This window comes from Gigantopelta aegis, chromosome 2 (assembly GCF_016097555.1).
Source record: "Gigantopelta aegis isolate Gae_Host chromosome 2, Gae_host_genome, whole genome shotgun sequence".
Lineage (NCBI taxonomy): Eukaryota > Metazoa > Mollusca > Gastropoda > Neomphalida > Peltospiridae > Gigantopelta > Gigantopelta aegis.
The window spans coordinates 40,207,290-40,226,516 of record NC_054700.1 but is presented as its reverse complement, the minus strand read 5'-3'; the positions used below and the strand labels follow the sequence as shown (position 1 = coordinate 40,226,516).

Genomic DNA, 19,227 nt, shown 5'->3' with positions numbered 1-19,227 from the left:
TAATGGTGAAAATCTGTTAGAACAAGCAGAAGGTACCTCAGTGGTTGTCCAGTTGACAAGTAAAAAATATTTAATGCAGTTTCATTTTGAACAATAAAAAACAGTGTCCTTGTACTTGAATAAAACAAACCTTTTAATTTGGACAAGTGAAATATTGGCGGACAAGTAGATTTCTGGATATATTTGTCCAGTAGTTTAATGAAAATTCCTGCTTACTCCTCAATAACACAAAACCATAAAATTTCATCATTTATGAATATATTCCCAATTTAAGCAGCTATTCAGGCCCGTAGCATGGTGGACATTATTGGGGGTTCCCAACGGAATGAGCGCCGAAGGTGCGAGGTATTTGGGGAGTCCAGGGGCATGATTCAAAGGTTATTTGCCCGTTACTGTAACTCTCATCATTAATCTCGATCCGTTAGTCTCGCTACAACTTTTACATTCAGTCGAGATGTAAAGGTTATCCAAAAAAAAACAAGAAGCCAAAATTATTTGGGGGGGGGGGGGGGGGGGGGGGGGGGGGGCGAGCCTGGCAGTGTTCAAGATTAACAGTATCCTGATATCCCTATGATACCGATTTTAATTTTGGATACCAGACTTCAAGAATCCAGTATCCTGCCGGGATACCACATAATGTAGTGGTTCTTTTAATCCTGAGTGTTTGTTTTTCATTAAGTAAGTCGTCATTTACGGATGAAGTTAAGTAACAGTATTTTCGAGTTCGTACCCAGCCTAATGCTACACTGGATCAATAGCGGCACAGCAAAAGACTGGGAACCACTAGGTCGCTGTTGTTTTTATTGGGATGTTTCCTTCCAGTCTTAAGTTTTTCTTAATTAGGCCTAGTAATTCCAAAGTCGATAAAAACACTGAAAAGGCAAGTAGCCATTATAAAATATTTTCACCCAATACAACCTTTTGTTTATTTATTAAAATTAAAATGGATTGCTTGCCATATTTGAATGTCAGGTAACCACATCTAAAAGTGGGATACTATATTCTCAGGTTGGATACCAGATTTTGAAATGTTAGTATCCAGCTGGGATACTGCCCCCAGTTCTTTAATCTCGATCGCTGCCTGACCACCCCCCCCCCCCCCCCCCCCCCCCCCCTGCTACGGGCATGCTCTTAGCCACTATGTTACCAACTAATAGAACTAATACACTGGTTAACAGTCAGGTAACATTTTGTTTTGAAAATGTTTAATGTTTCAAAATAGTGTATAGCGATCTCTGAAACTTAAATATAGCGAACTGAAACACAATACTGAACCAAATATTATCTTGTTGAATTCCGAGATCTTACAGTTAATGACGTAACAGTGGCATAGGAAGGTGCCAAAAAATGGGAGGGGGGGGGGGGGCACACTTTTATATTTACACACTTTTACACTACTATAAAGCAAAATATTTGAAAAGGGGGGGACATGCCCCCCCACCCACCCGTTTCCTACTCCAGTGCGTAACTACAACAACAATAATAGAACATCAATAAAAAAAATCCCAGCAAAAACCCTGTAAATTTATTTTTTATTTTCATCTAGCTTGGGGTCAGTTAAATATACCAGATAAAATATCTTGATTGTCGCTCGTTTCGTCAATTCAAGCAATCCATCTTTAAATAAACAAAAACAGGCTACATTTTCCACATTTTGATGGTATCTTAACCTAGATAAACTGCCAGTTACATTAAAACATTTTGTTCAGTATCACATGGTGATTCATTATGCAAGTTTGATAGGTCACTACACAATCTTTTTTTTCTTTTTTTTAATATATTTTTAATTTTTGTTATTATTATTATTATTATTATTATTTAAATGCCACAAATATTTAACACAGAGACAAACATGAATGATAATGAGATGAATAGAGAAGCCACAGTATTTCCATTTTGGTATGGAACTATTAATTGACTATTAATTAATTAATGCTTCACACTTACTCTAGTTGAGCTAGCTCGGTATCACCCAAGCCTGGGGTACACAGAACCTACACAGTCTTTATGTTAAATAGTTGTTGCTAATAAATTTTCAGTCAATTAACAAGTGTTGCTAATAAATCTTTTAAAAACTAAATATTGTTTGAGCTATTTTTTCCATCTAGATTACATATCTAGATAAAAACAATAACTCAAACAATATATTTAGTTTTTAAAACTTCTCTATCTGTACAAGTCTGCATGTTTGCCTGTAACAAGCATATATTGATTGAGCTACATGCAGTATAACTTAGCCTAATTCTACTGGAAATATACTAGAAAATGAACACTGAAACAATAATTAGTGTTTTTCGCAGAATATATATATTTTTTTACATTTTACACATTGATGTGCTAGTTAAGAGGTGGAGGATAGACTGCTTAGTTAGTGGTGTTCCAATGATCAATTATAATTGAAAATAGATCGATTTAGCACTGCCTATGTGATGATCGATTATAAAAATCCATAATCGATTGTGGATGAAAATATGTACTGTAATTGTTACTCCAGTTTAGATGCTGGAATTTATGGAAATATGTTTGGGTTGGTATTTGTTTTCATGTGTACATGCAAAGGAAAAAAGATAATAAATAATTTATTAAAGGTAAAATTAGCAATTTGCAAGGTTTCTCCTGGTAAACAGAAGATGTAAGTTCCTCATAATTCAACTGCATCTTAGGTTCAGATGATTATAACCGATTGTGTAATCAAAAGGTGATCGGTGGTGTAATTGAAACTTGATCGGTTGGTGCAAACCGATTACAACCAATGATTGATTATAAGACTCCATCATATGTGGTTATGTGGGATAGAAAAAGTACACCTGAGGTGGTGAAAATTTCGACCCAGGACGAGGCTTGCCAAGTCCCATGGTCGAAATATTCACCATCGAGGGTGTACTTTTTCTATTCCACATGACCGCATATGATGGAGTCTTTTTCTCTCATTAATTCAGTAAATAAACCAATATTTTACATGAACAGACAAAGAAGGCTGAACAAGTAATTTTTTTATTTGACAGTTTTATCATAAATAAACTACACTATCGTATTTGCCGTGTTTGTTTCATGTGTTATACAATTTAACACTACAAATTAACAAGATAGTTTTTAAAATGAAGGTTTTAATAACAAAATATTAATTTAAAACTGTCTAATGACCTCATGTCACCACCTCACATAAATATTTCTTACATGACTTTCTTTCATGGGATAGTTCTGTTCCATATACCTGAGGATGAGAGCAAATGAAATTCCTACCGATTCCCAACACTACGCTTCTTCACTCTCAAGAAGTTCAGATAGGAATAATCATTTTTTAAATAGTAATTTTGTTAAAAAAGACTTTGTTAGACACGTGTTATGATGTCAGCAAACTTGGGTTCTTTAAAATTGCTGCCCTAATTCCAGGTACACATGTAGGCCTATATGCATGTTCACTTCAGAATGACGGTTAGATTAACAGATAATAATTTAAGAGCTTTAGCCTTAAGGTGTTGACATTATTTAAACGTTTTGTCAGTCACCATCCCACTAGCTGACGACGTGAATATGATAAAAATCATACCCCATGGCAGGATTCAGTTAGGGATGTTCCAGAGTTTATTATATGTTGGTGGGTGGGGTGGGGGGGGGGGGCACCAGGTTAGATAGAATTGTAGTTTGTGGGTATATATACACAAATTGCAATACTTAATCGATTTATTGTGCAATTTAAAATAGTACAGTACATGTAACGGAGATATCAATCTCCCCTGAGGGGATTTGAACCATGGACTCTGCTCTAGCAACAAAGTTGATAGAGAAATTCCCACTAGCTACTGCCAGTAGTCAGTGCCGGATTTATAAGGGGGCAAAGGGGGCAGTTGCCTGCCAGAGGGGCCCCCCAGACTAAGGACTTCCTTTATAAAAAAAAATTAATAATTATAAAATTAGTTGTTGTTTTTTGTTGTCATTTACGGTAATTTAATTTTTATGTTGAGAGGCTCTGAACCTGAGGATTTTATTTATGGTTATATGGTGTCAGACATACATGTATGGTTAAGGACCACACAGATATTGAGCGAGGAAACCCGCTGCTGTCACTTCATAGGCTAATCTTTTCTGTTAGCAGCAAGTGATCTTTTATATTCATCATCCCATAGACAGGATAGCACATACCACGGCCTTTGATGTACCAGTTGTGGTGCACTGGCTGGAGTGAGAAATAGCTCCACTGATGGGGATCGATCCCAAACTGACCACGCATCAAGCGAGTGCTTTACCACTTGGATACATCTCACCCCCAATCATATTGAGATTGCTCAACTGACAGCATGGGACCTGTTAAATAGTTTCATACCAGGCACATGTGCATGGGGGTCGGGATTGGGGTTTCGGGGATCGAAACTCTCTTGTCCAAGCAAATTAATGTTTTTCCATACATTTTCCAGAGAATACTAGCTGTCTCAACCTCTCTCCCCCACCCCCATAAATTTTGCTCACCACTTTCTAGACCCCCCCCTACACACCCTCACACCCCCCACCCCCACACCCCGCCCTGCAAAAATGTCTGCGCACACACCTAGCTGCATACCGAAATGGAAATGGACATTTGTTGTTAAGGGTTTTTTGTAGTTCTTTTAATCGGCTTTATACCAAATTTTAAACATTATCAGTACCAAATGGTAGTCTTTATTTGTTGTTATTAATATATATATTTTATTAGTCTAATCATGCACCAGTGAGTGTTGTGTGTTATTCTTCAGAGGAACCAGAGAATGGGCAATTTCCCTCCAAATGTGTCGATTTTGTTTCAGTACTGGTGCTGATATTTAGTCCTTTTATTGTTAACTTTAGCCATCACATTTTATCTCATCATTATTCATGTGTGTTTGTGATGTCTAAAAATGTTTTTGTCTTAAAGGTAGGGTCAACTCAAACAAGAGCCTTATGTGTTGGAAAGATGCATACCCGGACCACCAACACATATTGACACTTTAGCAAATAAAAAACGCGTAATTTTAGAGTTATTAAAAAAACATGATTATTCCTGCTAACTGGGGGCAGCCATTTTGTTATGTTTTTGTGACGTCCGGTGGGATAGCTTGGGGCGAAGTGATGTCAACCCCTGACCATCTCCTGTATGTACAGTGTAAACAAAAGCAGTAATTTTCGACAAGGCGCTTCTCTTTGATCAACCTGACTTGTAAAACAGCATAAATGACGTAATAATATAATAAACTATTTAACTAAATATATTTCAAGTTGCATTAATGGAACAAAATGGGGTTATAGTATTTTTCTCTGTTTAATAATCCAGAGGAAAAATGTACACTATTACGCCTATTGATATGCTACGTTGGAGCAAAAACGACAACCCACGATACCCAAGTGATAATTTTCTTTTCTTTGGGACTACGTAATTGGTCAGTTCTGTGGTTTTAGATGGAAAAGTCTACTTAAATCAATAATTTTACAGAACTATTTACAGTAATAAACCATGTCCATTACAATTTTAGGGGTGATCTGGTTCGTCTGGTTACCAATCAAATACACACCTGCCAATCAGGAATCACAGGTAGAAGCAACTAACAGCATAGACATATTAACTAAGAAACACTCTGTGTATCATTTCAGTACATAGGTTAATGCATGGGCAAAACATTGTTAATTGTTTCGACTTGTTGTGAGCCACTTTGACAATGGTATTTTATTTTGTATTGAAAAATAATATATATAGTGCTGGATATACTTATTGCTGGCTTACTAGGATGTGTATTATTACAGAACATTGCAATGTATGACTATTTATCATCCCGCAAAAACCAGGTAGATAGTGTTTCTCTAGTTCTAAGGCTCATTCCTGACGTGACGCGTTAAGTATTATGTAACCACTAGCTCGCCAGAGGGCGTACTCACTGAGATGGTACAAAATGGCTACGCCCGTTATATATAATAGCCGTCACATTTAACCATTTAATTAATTAAATATACGATTATACGTGTTGATATTAAGCAATAATGTGCATTATATATCGCTGAATATGCATACCAGGCCAAATGCCTTAATTGTCCTCTCCTTTAAGTGTTAAATGTTAGGTATTTTAACAAAGATATTTTTAAAAATAAAAAAGAATAATACAAATAAGAAAAAAACCCAAACTGTAATGGTTTCAACAATTTTGTTTTAAGATATTGGACGATTGATCCTTCCAGGGTCAACTCGCTGTTAAAGCTTGGGTCCCCATTAGAGCTCAGCTCCTATAGCAGTTGCCCTGGATACCCACCACCTTCTTAATTGGCGCTATACTACCTGTGATTAAAAGATGTCCTTTGTTTTCAGATATTGAAGTCCGAATCCGAGGAAACCATGCAATGTCCGGTGTGGTGGAAATCCGAGATAACTCGACTGACTCATGGGGGACCATATGTGCTGATTCCTGGGACAATGCTGATGCCACGGTCATCTGCAGAATGCTTGGACACATGTGGGGCATAGGTCATACGGTAATCTAGTATAGACTGTTTGTGCAGTAAATTCATTATTAGAACTGTACAAGATTATTGTATTGCTATATTACTAACGCATACCACAGCCTTTGATATACCAGTCGTGGTGCACTAGAAATAGTCCATTGGGCCCATTAATAGCAGTGGATCTTTTTATATGCACCATTCCACGGTCTTTGATATACAAGTCAATGGTGCATGGCACTGGCTGGAACGAGAAATGGCCCAATGGGCCACCTGATCGGGATCAATCCTAGACCAACCGTGCATCAGTCGAGCACTTTACCACTGGACTACGTCATGCCCCACTAATGTATTAGTAAGAATGTATGGATGGGACGTAGCCCAGTTGTAAAACACTTGCCTGCTGTGCAGTAATTAGTCTGATCATCTCAATGTTTGTAAGTTAGCTCAATACACAGGTTCGCCATTGTCGGAGGAAATCCCAAATGTATATATTGGTGTATAATTGTTTTACCCAGATGGATTACATATGTATAGACTTGTACACTAATATAATGACTCTAAATTCAGAATAATCCCATTAAATCATCAAATATACTTGTAAGCACTACTACTGCTTTAGTTGATCAATGGCGATCACATTGCATATATTCATATTCTAAGAAAGAAAAATGACATTGAAAGTTAATGTAACTTTAATAATTAAATATGGCTATGGTATATTGGTCAGAGAATGTTACAGTAGCTTAGTACATACTTGGAATGATAACTTTAAAGGAGCATCTTTTATGTGCATTCTTTCTTTTTGCCACCAAATATAATTATCAAAAATGCAATTTAAAATCACTAGGTATAAGTATATTACCCATACAATTTTTATTTTATTTTAGTGTGTGTGTGTGTGTGTGTGTGTGTGTGTGTGTGCGTGCGTGTGTGTGTGTGTGTGTGTGTGAGAGAGTTTTAATGTTTCATACATTGCACCCAGGGGTGGGGAAAAGCCCTTTTTCCCCGGTCTGGGACCGATTCTCGATCTCTGAGACCGAAATTATTTTTAAAAAACGCGCGTTTGCCGGTCCCACTTTTGTCATTCTTGTCGGTCCGAAGCACCTGTCCATTTCTATTACTGAAACAAATTCCTATCAGTCAAGCGGACCGGTCAGCCCAGACATCGGTATCTCGTGCATGATTTAAAATAATAAATAAATAGTGGCCAATAGTGGTCTGGTGTTTCAGACGTTTGTGAGTTTAAAGTCTGCCTAAGTATATCGCCAGTCACTGAAGTCGGACCTACAGTAGTGTCAATCGACTGCCACTAGGCTACACATTTGTCAAAGTCACTGAGTCGGTCAAGAGATTACACAGCCATTAACGATAGCACCATTCTTGGTTTAGAGAGCCATCAATGTATTACACTCCAATTAAAACAAAGGACCCAGAATTTGCAACTGGTTACAATCAACATCTGTCAACACCTGTGTAGGGAGCTCTGTCGGGTCGAGTGTCCTAGTCCGAAGCAAGAGGCTTTTGTGCAATACAAACTGCTTAAAATAGCATAAAATAAAATGAAATAATCTATAAATGTATTTATTGTTGACTGTTCAATGTAGTGTATCCAATAATTATAAAGGATTTTAAAATTAACAAAAGGTTTCCACCTTTTTTTTTAACAAGTGGGAGTAAGCAGAACAGCTACATGTACTGTTATCTCAAGAGCCAGTAGAGGTCAAATTTCATCCAATCAGTGATGACGTTATTACTCTCTTTGTCTAAACATGTGCTAGCTCAGGCTGTCAAACGCTTCAACGGTGCCATCTTTTATTAATTTTCAAGATACAGTACTGAATACTCGTACTTTTTATACATACTTTTATTCCTTTTTTATATTATTTATTCTATTATGTAAAATATATACAATTTGTGGGGTTTTTCACTGATCATATTTTGTTTTATTATTTTGTTTTAATCCCCCCCCCCCCTCGGTTGTGACTACATCAAGTGGGACCGATTGACAATTTTATTTCCCCCCACCCCTGATTGCACCCCAAGCCCACTAAATGTTCAAATTGAAGGATACGACTCTGTCATGGTGGGGTGGGGATGTAGCCCAGTGGTAAATTGCTCGCTTGATGCGCAGTCAGTCTGGGATTGATGACCATCGGTGAGCCCATTGGGCTATTTCTTGTCCAGCCAGTGCACCACAACTGGTATATTAAAGGCCATGGTATGTGCTAACCTGTCTATGGAATGGTGCATATAACAGATCTCTTGCTACTAATGGAAAAATGTAGCAGGTTTCTTCTCTAAGACTACATGTCAAAATTACCAAATGTTTGACATCTAACAGATGTTGATCAATAAATCAATGTGCTCTAGTGGTGTTGTTAAACAAAACAAACTTTAACTATAAATTACCAAATGTTTGACATCCAATAGCTGATGATTAATATATCAATGTGCTCTATAGTGGTGTAATTAAACCAAAAACAAACAAACTGTCATGATATGTTGTTTTGCTAGGTTAACAAGAATCTACAGAAGGACGACAGTATGCCAATGCTCATCCAAGACGTCCAGTGCTATGGCAACGAGACGGCGCTGGGAGAGTGTCCGTATGCAGGCTGGACGGTCCAGTTCTGTTGGTCATTTCACTTGGCGACAGTCGAGTGCACCAATCAAACTGGTAGGTTTATTGTTTAGGCGTATGAGGCTCTCATTTTTGTAGAGGGGGCAGACTGGTTTTTGCCCGAATTTGAAAATGCCCGAATCTGGATAGCAACATTTATTGATATTAGCATTACTAGGATTCACTAATATCACTAGAAATTTTGCCCAAATTTGAGAACTTACTCCAGCACCCCCCCCCAACCCCCCCCCCCAACCCCCCATCTCATTCCCTTATGGCTTATTTGCCATAAACAAAGTGATTTACATTAATTGTGCCATAAACATAGTCATTTACATCTTTAATGTACCTTTATAATGTCCTTGAAATCTGTTTAATCCAGCAAGGGCTATATTTAAAAAAAAAAGAAGGCTATTAATATAAACATTATGGTGCAGGTGCTTATGTCATTTCATGTCAGATGTTTTTTTTAAAGCAAATATTAATTTGATTTTGTATCTTTATGTTGTAAAGGCTTTAAAAATAGGGTGGCAGTATATTTTCAACAGAATAATGATGGATATCATTAGTAATGTCAAGATGGCCACCTTCATTAACAAAACCGCACACTGTTTCAATTCTTTTAATCCTAATTTGAGTTAAAAAATAAAACTAATTCCTTGGATGTTTAGAATGATTCTGGAGTCTTTGAACAACTATTAGTATTTTTGTCTAAAAATATTTTTGGCTTGAAATAGTAATTTTTAATTAATCAATGCTTGTAAAGTGTATTGCTGACTGTATAACTACCTTGCAAGTTTGTCCAACATTCCACAACCCAAAATGTTCAAATCTTACTTAAATGCTTTTTTTTAGTCCCTTACTGGTCCAAGCAGAGGGAATTATAATTTTTGTCTTCTTATTCTATCCATCTGTCTGTCCATCTGACCGTCTGTCTCACATAAAGTTTGTGAGCTGAAATTTTTTGTATAGCCTAATCATGTAGAATTACAGAAAACAAAAATTGACCTTCATGGTCTTTTGCCCATTTTTGCTTTAGAGTTGTCAATATTCACAAATGCATTTCAAGTTATTTTAATGTAATTAAACTCTTCTTTTTTTTTCCTTTTTTAATTTTTTTATCCCACTGCCCCTTTCCTTTGACTCCTTTGAATTCCGTCTCATTTCTTCCCGATCTGGCAACTCCTCCTATCTTTCAACTTTTTTCACTGTCCACCTCCACATCCCAGTCCTGGTCTCTCCAACCACAACAGGTGCTTGTCTCTTGTGGTTATCCGTGCCACACATCTGTCATTCCCCATCAGCTTTTAGCTGTGGGCTTAGTCTGACCACTTCGGAGAGTGTTCAGTAGTTACTTCTGGCATTGTTAAGAGGCACTTGTAACCATCTGCTATGCTCGCCTACTTCCGGCAGTCGTTAGTTAGTGCAGTGGGTCAGACCAGCTTTATTAGTGGCAAAAGAGGAGGATGCCAGGTGGGTGCAGGGAAGTACACAGAGACTGCACCCGTGGAGGAAGATGAGACAGGTTGGTGATGGTGTGGACCCCTCAGAAGACAGAGTTGTAGAAAACTGACAGAAAGGGTCAGATTGAAGGGTGTATACTACCAAATCAAATCCCATAGACGACAATAGTAACATATGCGGATAAAACTCCTACCTGCAACGTATCAACCGACATAAACGCCACGGATATAAATACTACCACCCCTTACACTTAAAGTGAATCAGAAAAAAATGGGGGTCAAGCTGCTCGTTTCTGAGATAACGGGTAGCATCTATGACTACCCTAGTTTCGCACAAAATTTGAGTACTTTTTTTTACAGGTACCCCATACATGTTTCAAGCACAAGGCTACTTGACACATTGGTACTAGATGAAATAAAATTGCACATTTATTTTACCCAGATGAAACTATTATTTTTTACAACCAACACACTCACATTTATAACCAATCACAGGACTTGTGGTGTTCACTTCTCTATCAAAAGTTCGGTGCACCTCGAACTTTGACCCAGCCGGAAGTTATTTGGTATAGTACTACCTGAAATCGTGGGAGAAATTAGAAAGTTTTTTATGTTAAGATAATGAGAATGGTAAGCAGAGGGTGATAGATGAGAAAGATGAATGAATGTGTGAGCCAGCTTTGACGGGATTTGAACTACTATCGTCAGCTTGATTGTTCAGCAGATTATCCACTAGACCACAGAGCTCACTAATGTAATTAAACTTAACATTTTAGTGGTTTTGATGTGAAATATCTTGAGGCCAGCATGTTTGTAGTTAATTTGGGGAGTGATTATTTTGGGCATTTGTATTTTGGGCACAAAGTTTATCGCCTCGACTTTGATGCAGTTTTAACGTCTTGACATGTACAGTATATTTTGTATTCAGTGAAACTGACTCCGCTGCATGGGATGAACTCGAGTATGCTACACGGTGCTGTCGAGGTGCGGACCGCCTTCGGATACCAGCCCGTCTGTGACGCAGGCTGGAACGATGTGGCTGCCAATGTCGTCTGCAGAGAGCTGGGTAAAGCTGCGGGCCGAGCGCTGTGCTGCTCCAAACTGAGTCCGTACAAACCGTACATCTACACGACATACAGCGCCCTCACCAACATGAGCTGTTCCGGGACAGAGTCATCGCTCGTCAATTGTCCTCACAGTTCTGGGTCGAATCTCTGTCCTACGGGTCACGTGGCATCTGCTGTATGCTATGACCAACCGCTTAAGGACGTCTCCATGGGTATGTAGGCCTATCAGGCTACGCGTTTTTTTCTTCAAAATCTTGATTAGCAATATTTCTAGTCAATTGAAATATGATTCTGTTTTTTGTTTGTTAAAAATGCCACAGACATTTAACACAGAAACAAAGACATTTTTTGTATTTTTGGACATTATAAACATGGATGATGATGAGATGAATGGTGAAGCCGCAATATTTCCATTTCGGTATGGGACTACTTGACAGGTCGACTGTGCTCCACGCTTGCTGTCAGTAGAGCTGTCTCGGTATCACCTGAGCCCGGGGTACACAGAACCTGCAGTGCATGCCGGTTAATCATCCCCCATGTGGGGTAATACACTTGGGAGACACACCCATAATCACACCCTTGAAGTGGGTGAAACTTGGTGTATGTGGCCTTACACCTACCCATTAAGTCTAGCGGTACTAGCATGAAAAATCCCCCATTGTCTCGGGTGGGATACGAACCCAGTACCTACCAGCCAGAAGTCCGATGGTATAACCACTACACCACCAAGGCTGGCATTATTTAGCAACTATTATTTAATGTTTTAAAATTGTGTAGCGATCTCTGAAACTTGCATAGAAAATCGTGATGTGATATTCAATGAAATGTTCCCTGTGTATGGGTTCTATTTATAATTATCTCTGTGGTCGTTAACCATATAGCCAATGCCATATGACTGTAATAAAATAAAACATTTCTTTCTTTCTTTCCCTGGTATGTCAAATCCTCATAATTGTATATGCCCAACAGTTTCGGAATGTCTTCATGTGTATGTATTGGTTTCCTCTCTGCTAATTATCTTTGTGGTCCTTAACCATATAGCCAATGCCATATGACTGTGATAAAATAAAACTTTCATTTCTTTTTTTCTAAGGGTAAGTATTACAGTAGAATCCTCACAATTGTATACGACCATAAGTTTCAGAATGTCTCCATAAGTATCTGTCTGTCTCACTCTCAGTCCCACTCTGTCTCTGTCTCTGTCTATCTTGACATAACTTAGCAGTATAACACTTACCAGATGTTGGATCAATCTAGGATTGATCCCTATTGGTGGGCCGATTTGGCTACTTCTTTCATCAAGTGCTCTTCAAAAGTTTCACAAAAGTTATAGTATGTCAGGGCTTTAAATCTCACTAATTTTAGCACAACAGATCTTTTGTGTGCACTCTGAGATCTTCATAGTATATATAGTAATGTTTGTGTAATCTAAAGCCCTGTATGGGATAGTGCATATAAAAGATCCTTTGCTGCTAATCAAAATGAGTAGGTGACAGTGGATTTCCTTTCATTATCTATGTGGACCACTATGGTTCTTAACTATATATCCGATGCCACTTAACATAAATAAAAATGTGTTGAGTGCATTGTTAAATAAATGACCGGCCTCGGTGGCGTCGTGGCAGGCCATCGGTCTACAGGCTGGCAGGTACTGGGTTCGGATCCCAGTCGAGGCATGGGATTTTTAATCCAGATACCGACTCCAAACCCTGAGTGAGTGCTCCGCAAGGCTCAATGGGTAGGTGTAAACCACTTGCACCGACCAGTGATCCATAACTGGTTCAACAAAGGCCATGGTTTGTGCTATCCTGCCTGTGGGAAGCGCAAATAAAAGATCCCTTGCTGCCAATCGGAAGAGTAGCCCATGTAGTGGCGACAGCGGGTTTCCTCTCAAAATCTGTGTGGTCCTTAACCATATGTCTGATGCCATATAACCGTAAATAAAATGTGTTGAGTGCGTCGTTAAATAAAACACTTCTTTCTTTTGTTAAATAAATGTTTCTGTGTTTAATTTTCACTGTCTGTCTGTCTCCCTCCCACTTTCACTATCCCTCATTCAGATATTTGAAACTTGTTATCATGATGGTATTTTTATGGCTTGAAATGCATATAATGCATATCTTAAATGATTGTAGATTACAGCATTCGTCTGAGAGGCAGTGGCTCCACCTGGTGGGGAACAGTGGAAGTACGACACCTTGGCATCTGGGGAGGCCTCTGCATTGATTCCCTGGATGACGATGTTTCCACAGTTATCTGCAAGGAAACTGGCTTTGCTCACGGTATCAACTTCGGTAGAGACGTCTCGGTGAAAACCATGCCAGTCTGGGTGACGGAAGTCAACTGCACGACTGGTAACACAACCCGTTTAGAGCAGTGTGTGTCATCGTGGGGTGATCCTGTGCGCTTCTGTGCAGGGTACAACAGAGTACTGTGTACTAAAGCAGTGGAAGGTAGGAGTCCAGTAGTGTGTTCAGAATGACAAACCAGCCTATAGCTCTGGGTGAAGAGAAAATTGAACTTCAAAAATTCCAAAATTCCAGTTATTTTTTAAAGGGATACGCCCTAGTTACGGCTAGTTGTTAACCATTACGGCGTTGTTTTTCGCTATTAAACCCATTTTTTCACAAATAAAATTGCACTTTACTTACATTTTATTATTTAGAATACACATTTCCATTCACCTGAAGTGCTTTTTGGTAATCCTGGTAATCCTGATGTTTGTAAAACCACGAAATGCATTTTTTGTATTTCTTAAAAATCCGCGTGCACTCGAGAAAAAACCGTTAAGCAAGTGAGGTCCAATCTATATTTAGAGGGAATCTTCCTGTGTAAACGTCACAGGCATTGGTATACCACGTGACCGTTATCATTTTAGTTTGGTTTGTTTTCTCGTGCACGGTTCGCGCAATCAACATCCGATTTGTTGTCGTTTGCTTGTTGTTCATTTGTGAGATTTTTCTTCACAGTTCGTGAACATTTTCAGTAACAATAAAGTTCAGACAAGTAAGTATCTCAATACAAAACGTTACAAACTCTTAAAACCAATAATTTTGCTAAGTCTTACGATATCTGGAGAGGGGATACAACCAGGACAGAACAGTTGGAACATGTCCAGGAGAGGTGAAAGGAATGCACCCCAAGTCTGTGCACACTCTGTGAAATTTGTCGTGACGTAGGCATTGTTGTGCTTCGAGCGACATCTACCGGTGACATCAGAATACTAACTTTCAAAATTATTTCAAGCAATTGGGACATGGGAATTCCCATGGTATTTATCGATATAAAACCTGCTTTTTTTACTCCATTTGATAAAAACGTGATCTAAGTGTGTTACAGGTTTGTAGATTAACCAAATTATAATTTATTTTCGCTGGATGGAACTAGGGCGTGTGGCTTTAACAGTATGAATTATTTTTTTAAGAGTTTTTTTTATTTTTTTTGTGCCAAATTAAAAATTAAATTGGCAGTTGTCTTTAAAGTTTATAATTGGCGAATTTGGTGAGTACCAGACCTAACCCTATATTTATTATATGTGGTTTACCAATTCGATCACAAGCATCCCACATGCTCGCCCTCTTGAATATAATACAGTTCACTAACCACAGTTATATGCAAGGCCATCTTAGACCGACAGCTCAGGTATAGCTACATGTAAGTGGACATCTCTTTATTATCAAATATCAATAATTGTTACATACCCATTAAATCTTACTATATAAATACAGCCCTGAATACAAAAATGAAATATACTTTTCCGTATTCAACTCAACTGCCGGAACTATGCCGTATTCAACGCTACTATTTATAGCACATGGTTCCGGGAATGCCCTTTGTAATATGTAAACAAAGTTGGTGCTTGGTTTGAATTGCCTATTAAAGCAGTTAACTGTTATGCATTTTTAAAATGCTATTTTGTAGAACATTTAAACTGAAAACAGACGAAAACGGTGGTGAATATTTACAATTTAACGAGCGCGATACCAAATTTAGATGGGAATACTACTCACCAACGAGCTTTTAATCCACGAATAAGGTCGACAACAGTGACAGTCAGTTTTTGGATCCTTGTTTTGGTTTCATACACAATAAATAAAACATATCCAACAGTAATTTTGTGATATGATATATTTGACAAAAGGTACTTTTTATTTCTTTCATCTTTTAAAACTTAAAATTAATATTTTGTCCAAAATTATGAAAAATAAAAAATACCCACCTGTAAACAGCGTTGTCTGCTTGTTAGAGGAATTTGACAGGGGTCAAGGTTAGTAGACTAGTTTTTATTTTAATGTGGCGAAGCATTGTAATAATATAGCTAATTTTGAATTTAAATGACGTCAATATTCCAACGACGTCACTTTGCATCTCCTTACAATAACCATAAACTGGGTACATGACGTTTCCTTTTTAAGGAAAAATTCCAATGCAAAATTGCTATTGATTTTGGTTTTTTAAATATTTTTAATGCACCTGAATGTGTTTGAACAAAATCTTGTGATTAAAAAAATGTACCTTTTACGAAATATGGATTTCTAGTGAAATTACAATAAGATATGCTATATTTATTGGGTACGAAGCCAAAACAAGGGTGCAAAAAGTAACTCGTCGACTTTAGCAACAATGACGTCACATGCACCATCTCCTCATGTCGAAAATTTTGATGAACTGACAACCGGATTATTCAGTGGAGCGATGATTTATGGAGGCACATTTAATATGAACTTCAGCTTTTCAGCAACAAGTAATTCCATGAACATCAATAAAAGAAAACACTGATGACGACACAGACATTTTTCTTCGTTGATAAAATTGGCGCGCTGAAGGTTTTGTGATGTATTACGAGCAAATTAAATATTTCATTGGTCGTGAATTTTAGCTATTAATTGTCTTTAAAAGGCATTTCAGACAATATCATTAAAATTATAGGTATTTTTCACCCATTCTTTCTTATTTCTGTTTATTGTTTAAATAGAACTATATTCCTATGTGTAATAATTGGTAGTTCATCAGTCCGCGTAGTAACACAGCTGACCTAGTTGTGTAAATTGAGAAATCTCCATCATTAGCTAGCAATGTTACAATTTTTTAACTATTATTTGGGAACAAAATTCCAATTTAGGGTATGTAATAAATACAAAACTACATACATGTGGTTTTCTGATTTCTGTATTCCACTCGTGTATTTCCTACAGGAAATACACTCGTGGAATACAGAAATCAGAAAACCACATGTATGTAGTTTTGTCTATGAATACAATGTAATGATGCTTTACAACACTTGACCCATATTGGTGTGATGTTTTCAAATGGCCACTGTTTTACAGTTACACTGGTCCATCAGACCAAGGCTGCATACAGTTTACTAATGATTTCCAGGTCAGGTGGTGTAGTGGTTATGTCATCAGACTTGAGGCTGGTAGGTACTGGGTTCGTATTCCACCTGAGGCAATGAGGGATTTTTCATGCCAGTACCGGCTCCAGCCCAGAGTTAGTGCACCGCTAGACTCAATGGGTAGGTGTAAGGCCACATACACTTCATGGGTGCGATTATGGGTGTGTCTCCCAAGTGTATGACCTCACATGGGCGATGATTACCAGGCATGCACTATAGGTTCCGTGTACCCCAGGCTCGGGTCATACCATATTTACACATGTTGAACCTGTTAATGAAAGTTAAAACAAAGTTTAATTTTCTTTAATGACATCACGAGAACACATTGATTTATCATCGGCTATTGGATGTCGAGCATACTTTGGTAAATTTTGACACATAGTCTTACAGGAAACCTGCTACATGTATATGTTATTCACTTTTTAACGGACAGGACAGCATATACCAGTCACGGGGCACTGTTTGGGATGGAACCGCCCTCCCATCAGAGAATGGGTCCACTGAAGTGATTCAGTCCTACGATGAAAGTGCCTCAAGTGAGTGCTTGTACCAACTGAGCTAGATCCCACCCCTTAAACCTCAAGACTACAATGGAAACCAATCAAATCATTCTTAAACGTTAGCGTTATTCTCCTTCTACATTTCATTGTAGGGTCTTCGTTTTAGTAAAGTACATCAATAACTTAAATAAGTTTTATTTTACAAATGAGCCTAAATAATGTTTAAAAATTAATAATTGTGTATTTTTAGATGCCCCAGTAGTTACTTTAAGCAATGGGACATACGGACGCGTGGACATAACATTTGCCGGTAAAACTGGAACAATCTGTGATGTCGGATGGTCTGGAGCTGATGCAGAGGTTGTGTGTAGGCAGCTGGGTTTCAGTGCAGGGACCGCATTGACTGGGTCGTACTACGGGGCTGGTTCTGGGCCAGTCTATCTGAGTGACGTAAATTGCCGAGGACGAGAATCAAAGATCTGGGAGTGTAAACACGCAGGGTGGGAGTCGCAGGAGCAGAAATGTGAAAACCACACACGTGACGCATCCGTTGTTTGTCACAATGGAACAGGTCAGTATTTTCATTTTGTTCCTCTTATATAATGTATGTATTTAAGTGAATTAAAATCAATATTAAACCGTCACCTGTTGGTATTATTGTAGCTATAATCCATCCCATCCTACAAAAATGTTTTTTGTAAATAATTTCAGTTTGGTTAGATGTAAACAGAAAATTAAAAGTGTTTTGGAAGTAACAAAAATAGTATATTTTTATGTGCAATTTAAAAAACCGTTGACTCAGAAGTAAATAACTTGTAGGAAATTCCATAGTATGAAACAAGGTGTTCCCAGTGGGACAGACTATAGTGTTCTGCTGACCTATTTATCTACAATAGGTCAAGCTATAGGTACATCCTTGCAGATATTTTAATGTTAGTTTGCACTGGGTTTTTTTAATTTATTTTTATTTCCTTCCATCAGTGAGACTTGTAGCGGGAGATCACTCTCACGGGATAGTTGAGTTGTGGAACGGCGCCGTGTGGTACGTCCTGTGTGGTAATCATTTCTCTGACACTGACGCGGGCGTCGTGTGTCGACAGCTCGGTTTCCCGCATGGCGTCAAGCTGCCCATGGCGTCGTATGCGACGTATTACAGTATGACGTATGGACAGAGCGTAGACTGCGTTGGTAACGAGACCTCCATTACAGACTGTCCCGTTTTCTCCTACAAGTGTGTTAAAAAATACAACACTGAGTACGCAGCAGTTTTCTGCTCCAACAAACAGTTTACGAACGGTAAGAATTTTTTTTTTTTTAAAGAGGTATATGCAGATTCTTGAGATGGTAACGCAAGGGACCTGAGTCTATTCATATTTAATGAACAAAAATATTCAGATTTTAATAATGTGCTGGGGTGCCGTTAAACAAATATTGCATTCTATTTTACAGTGATTAAAAGTAGGCCTACATTTTTAACTGTATGCATTCTTTACAGTGATTAAGAATGCATTTTTAACTGTACAGAATGTATTTTTAACTATATTAAATACCTATTATTCATTCATTCATTCATTCATTTTTTGGGCGAGAGGTAGCCCAGTGGTACTGCACTCGCTCAATGTGTGGTTGGTGTGAGATCAATCCCCGTCGGTGGGCACATTGGGCTATTTCTCATTCCAGCCAGTGCACCATGACTGGCATATCAAACTGAACTACCTGGATGTTGCCAAAGCACAGTGGT

General features: G+C 38.1%; 1 protein-coding gene across 1 annotated transcript in view; it reads left to right on the top strand.

Moving 5' to 3' along the window:
* Positions 1-325: 325 nt before the first annotated feature.
* LOC121388532 (deleted in malignant brain tumors 1 protein-like) overlaps positions 326-19,227 on the top strand; it is a 60,715-nt gene continuing 41,813 nt past the window's right edge. The window contains exons 1-7 of the mRNA XM_041519909.1: positions 326-338; positions 6,308-6,471; positions 8,956-9,118; positions 11,453-11,803; positions 13,727-14,044; positions 17,737-18,057; positions 18,468-18,782. Of these exons, the coding sequence (XP_041375843.1) occupies positions 326-338; positions 6,308-6,471; positions 8,956-9,118; positions 11,453-11,803; positions 13,727-14,044; positions 17,737-18,057; positions 18,468-18,782 (1,645 nt within the window). The remainder of the gene's footprint in view (positions 339-6,307; positions 6,472-8,955; positions 9,119-11,452; positions 11,804-13,726; positions 14,045-17,736; positions 18,058-18,467; positions 18,783-19,227) is intronic.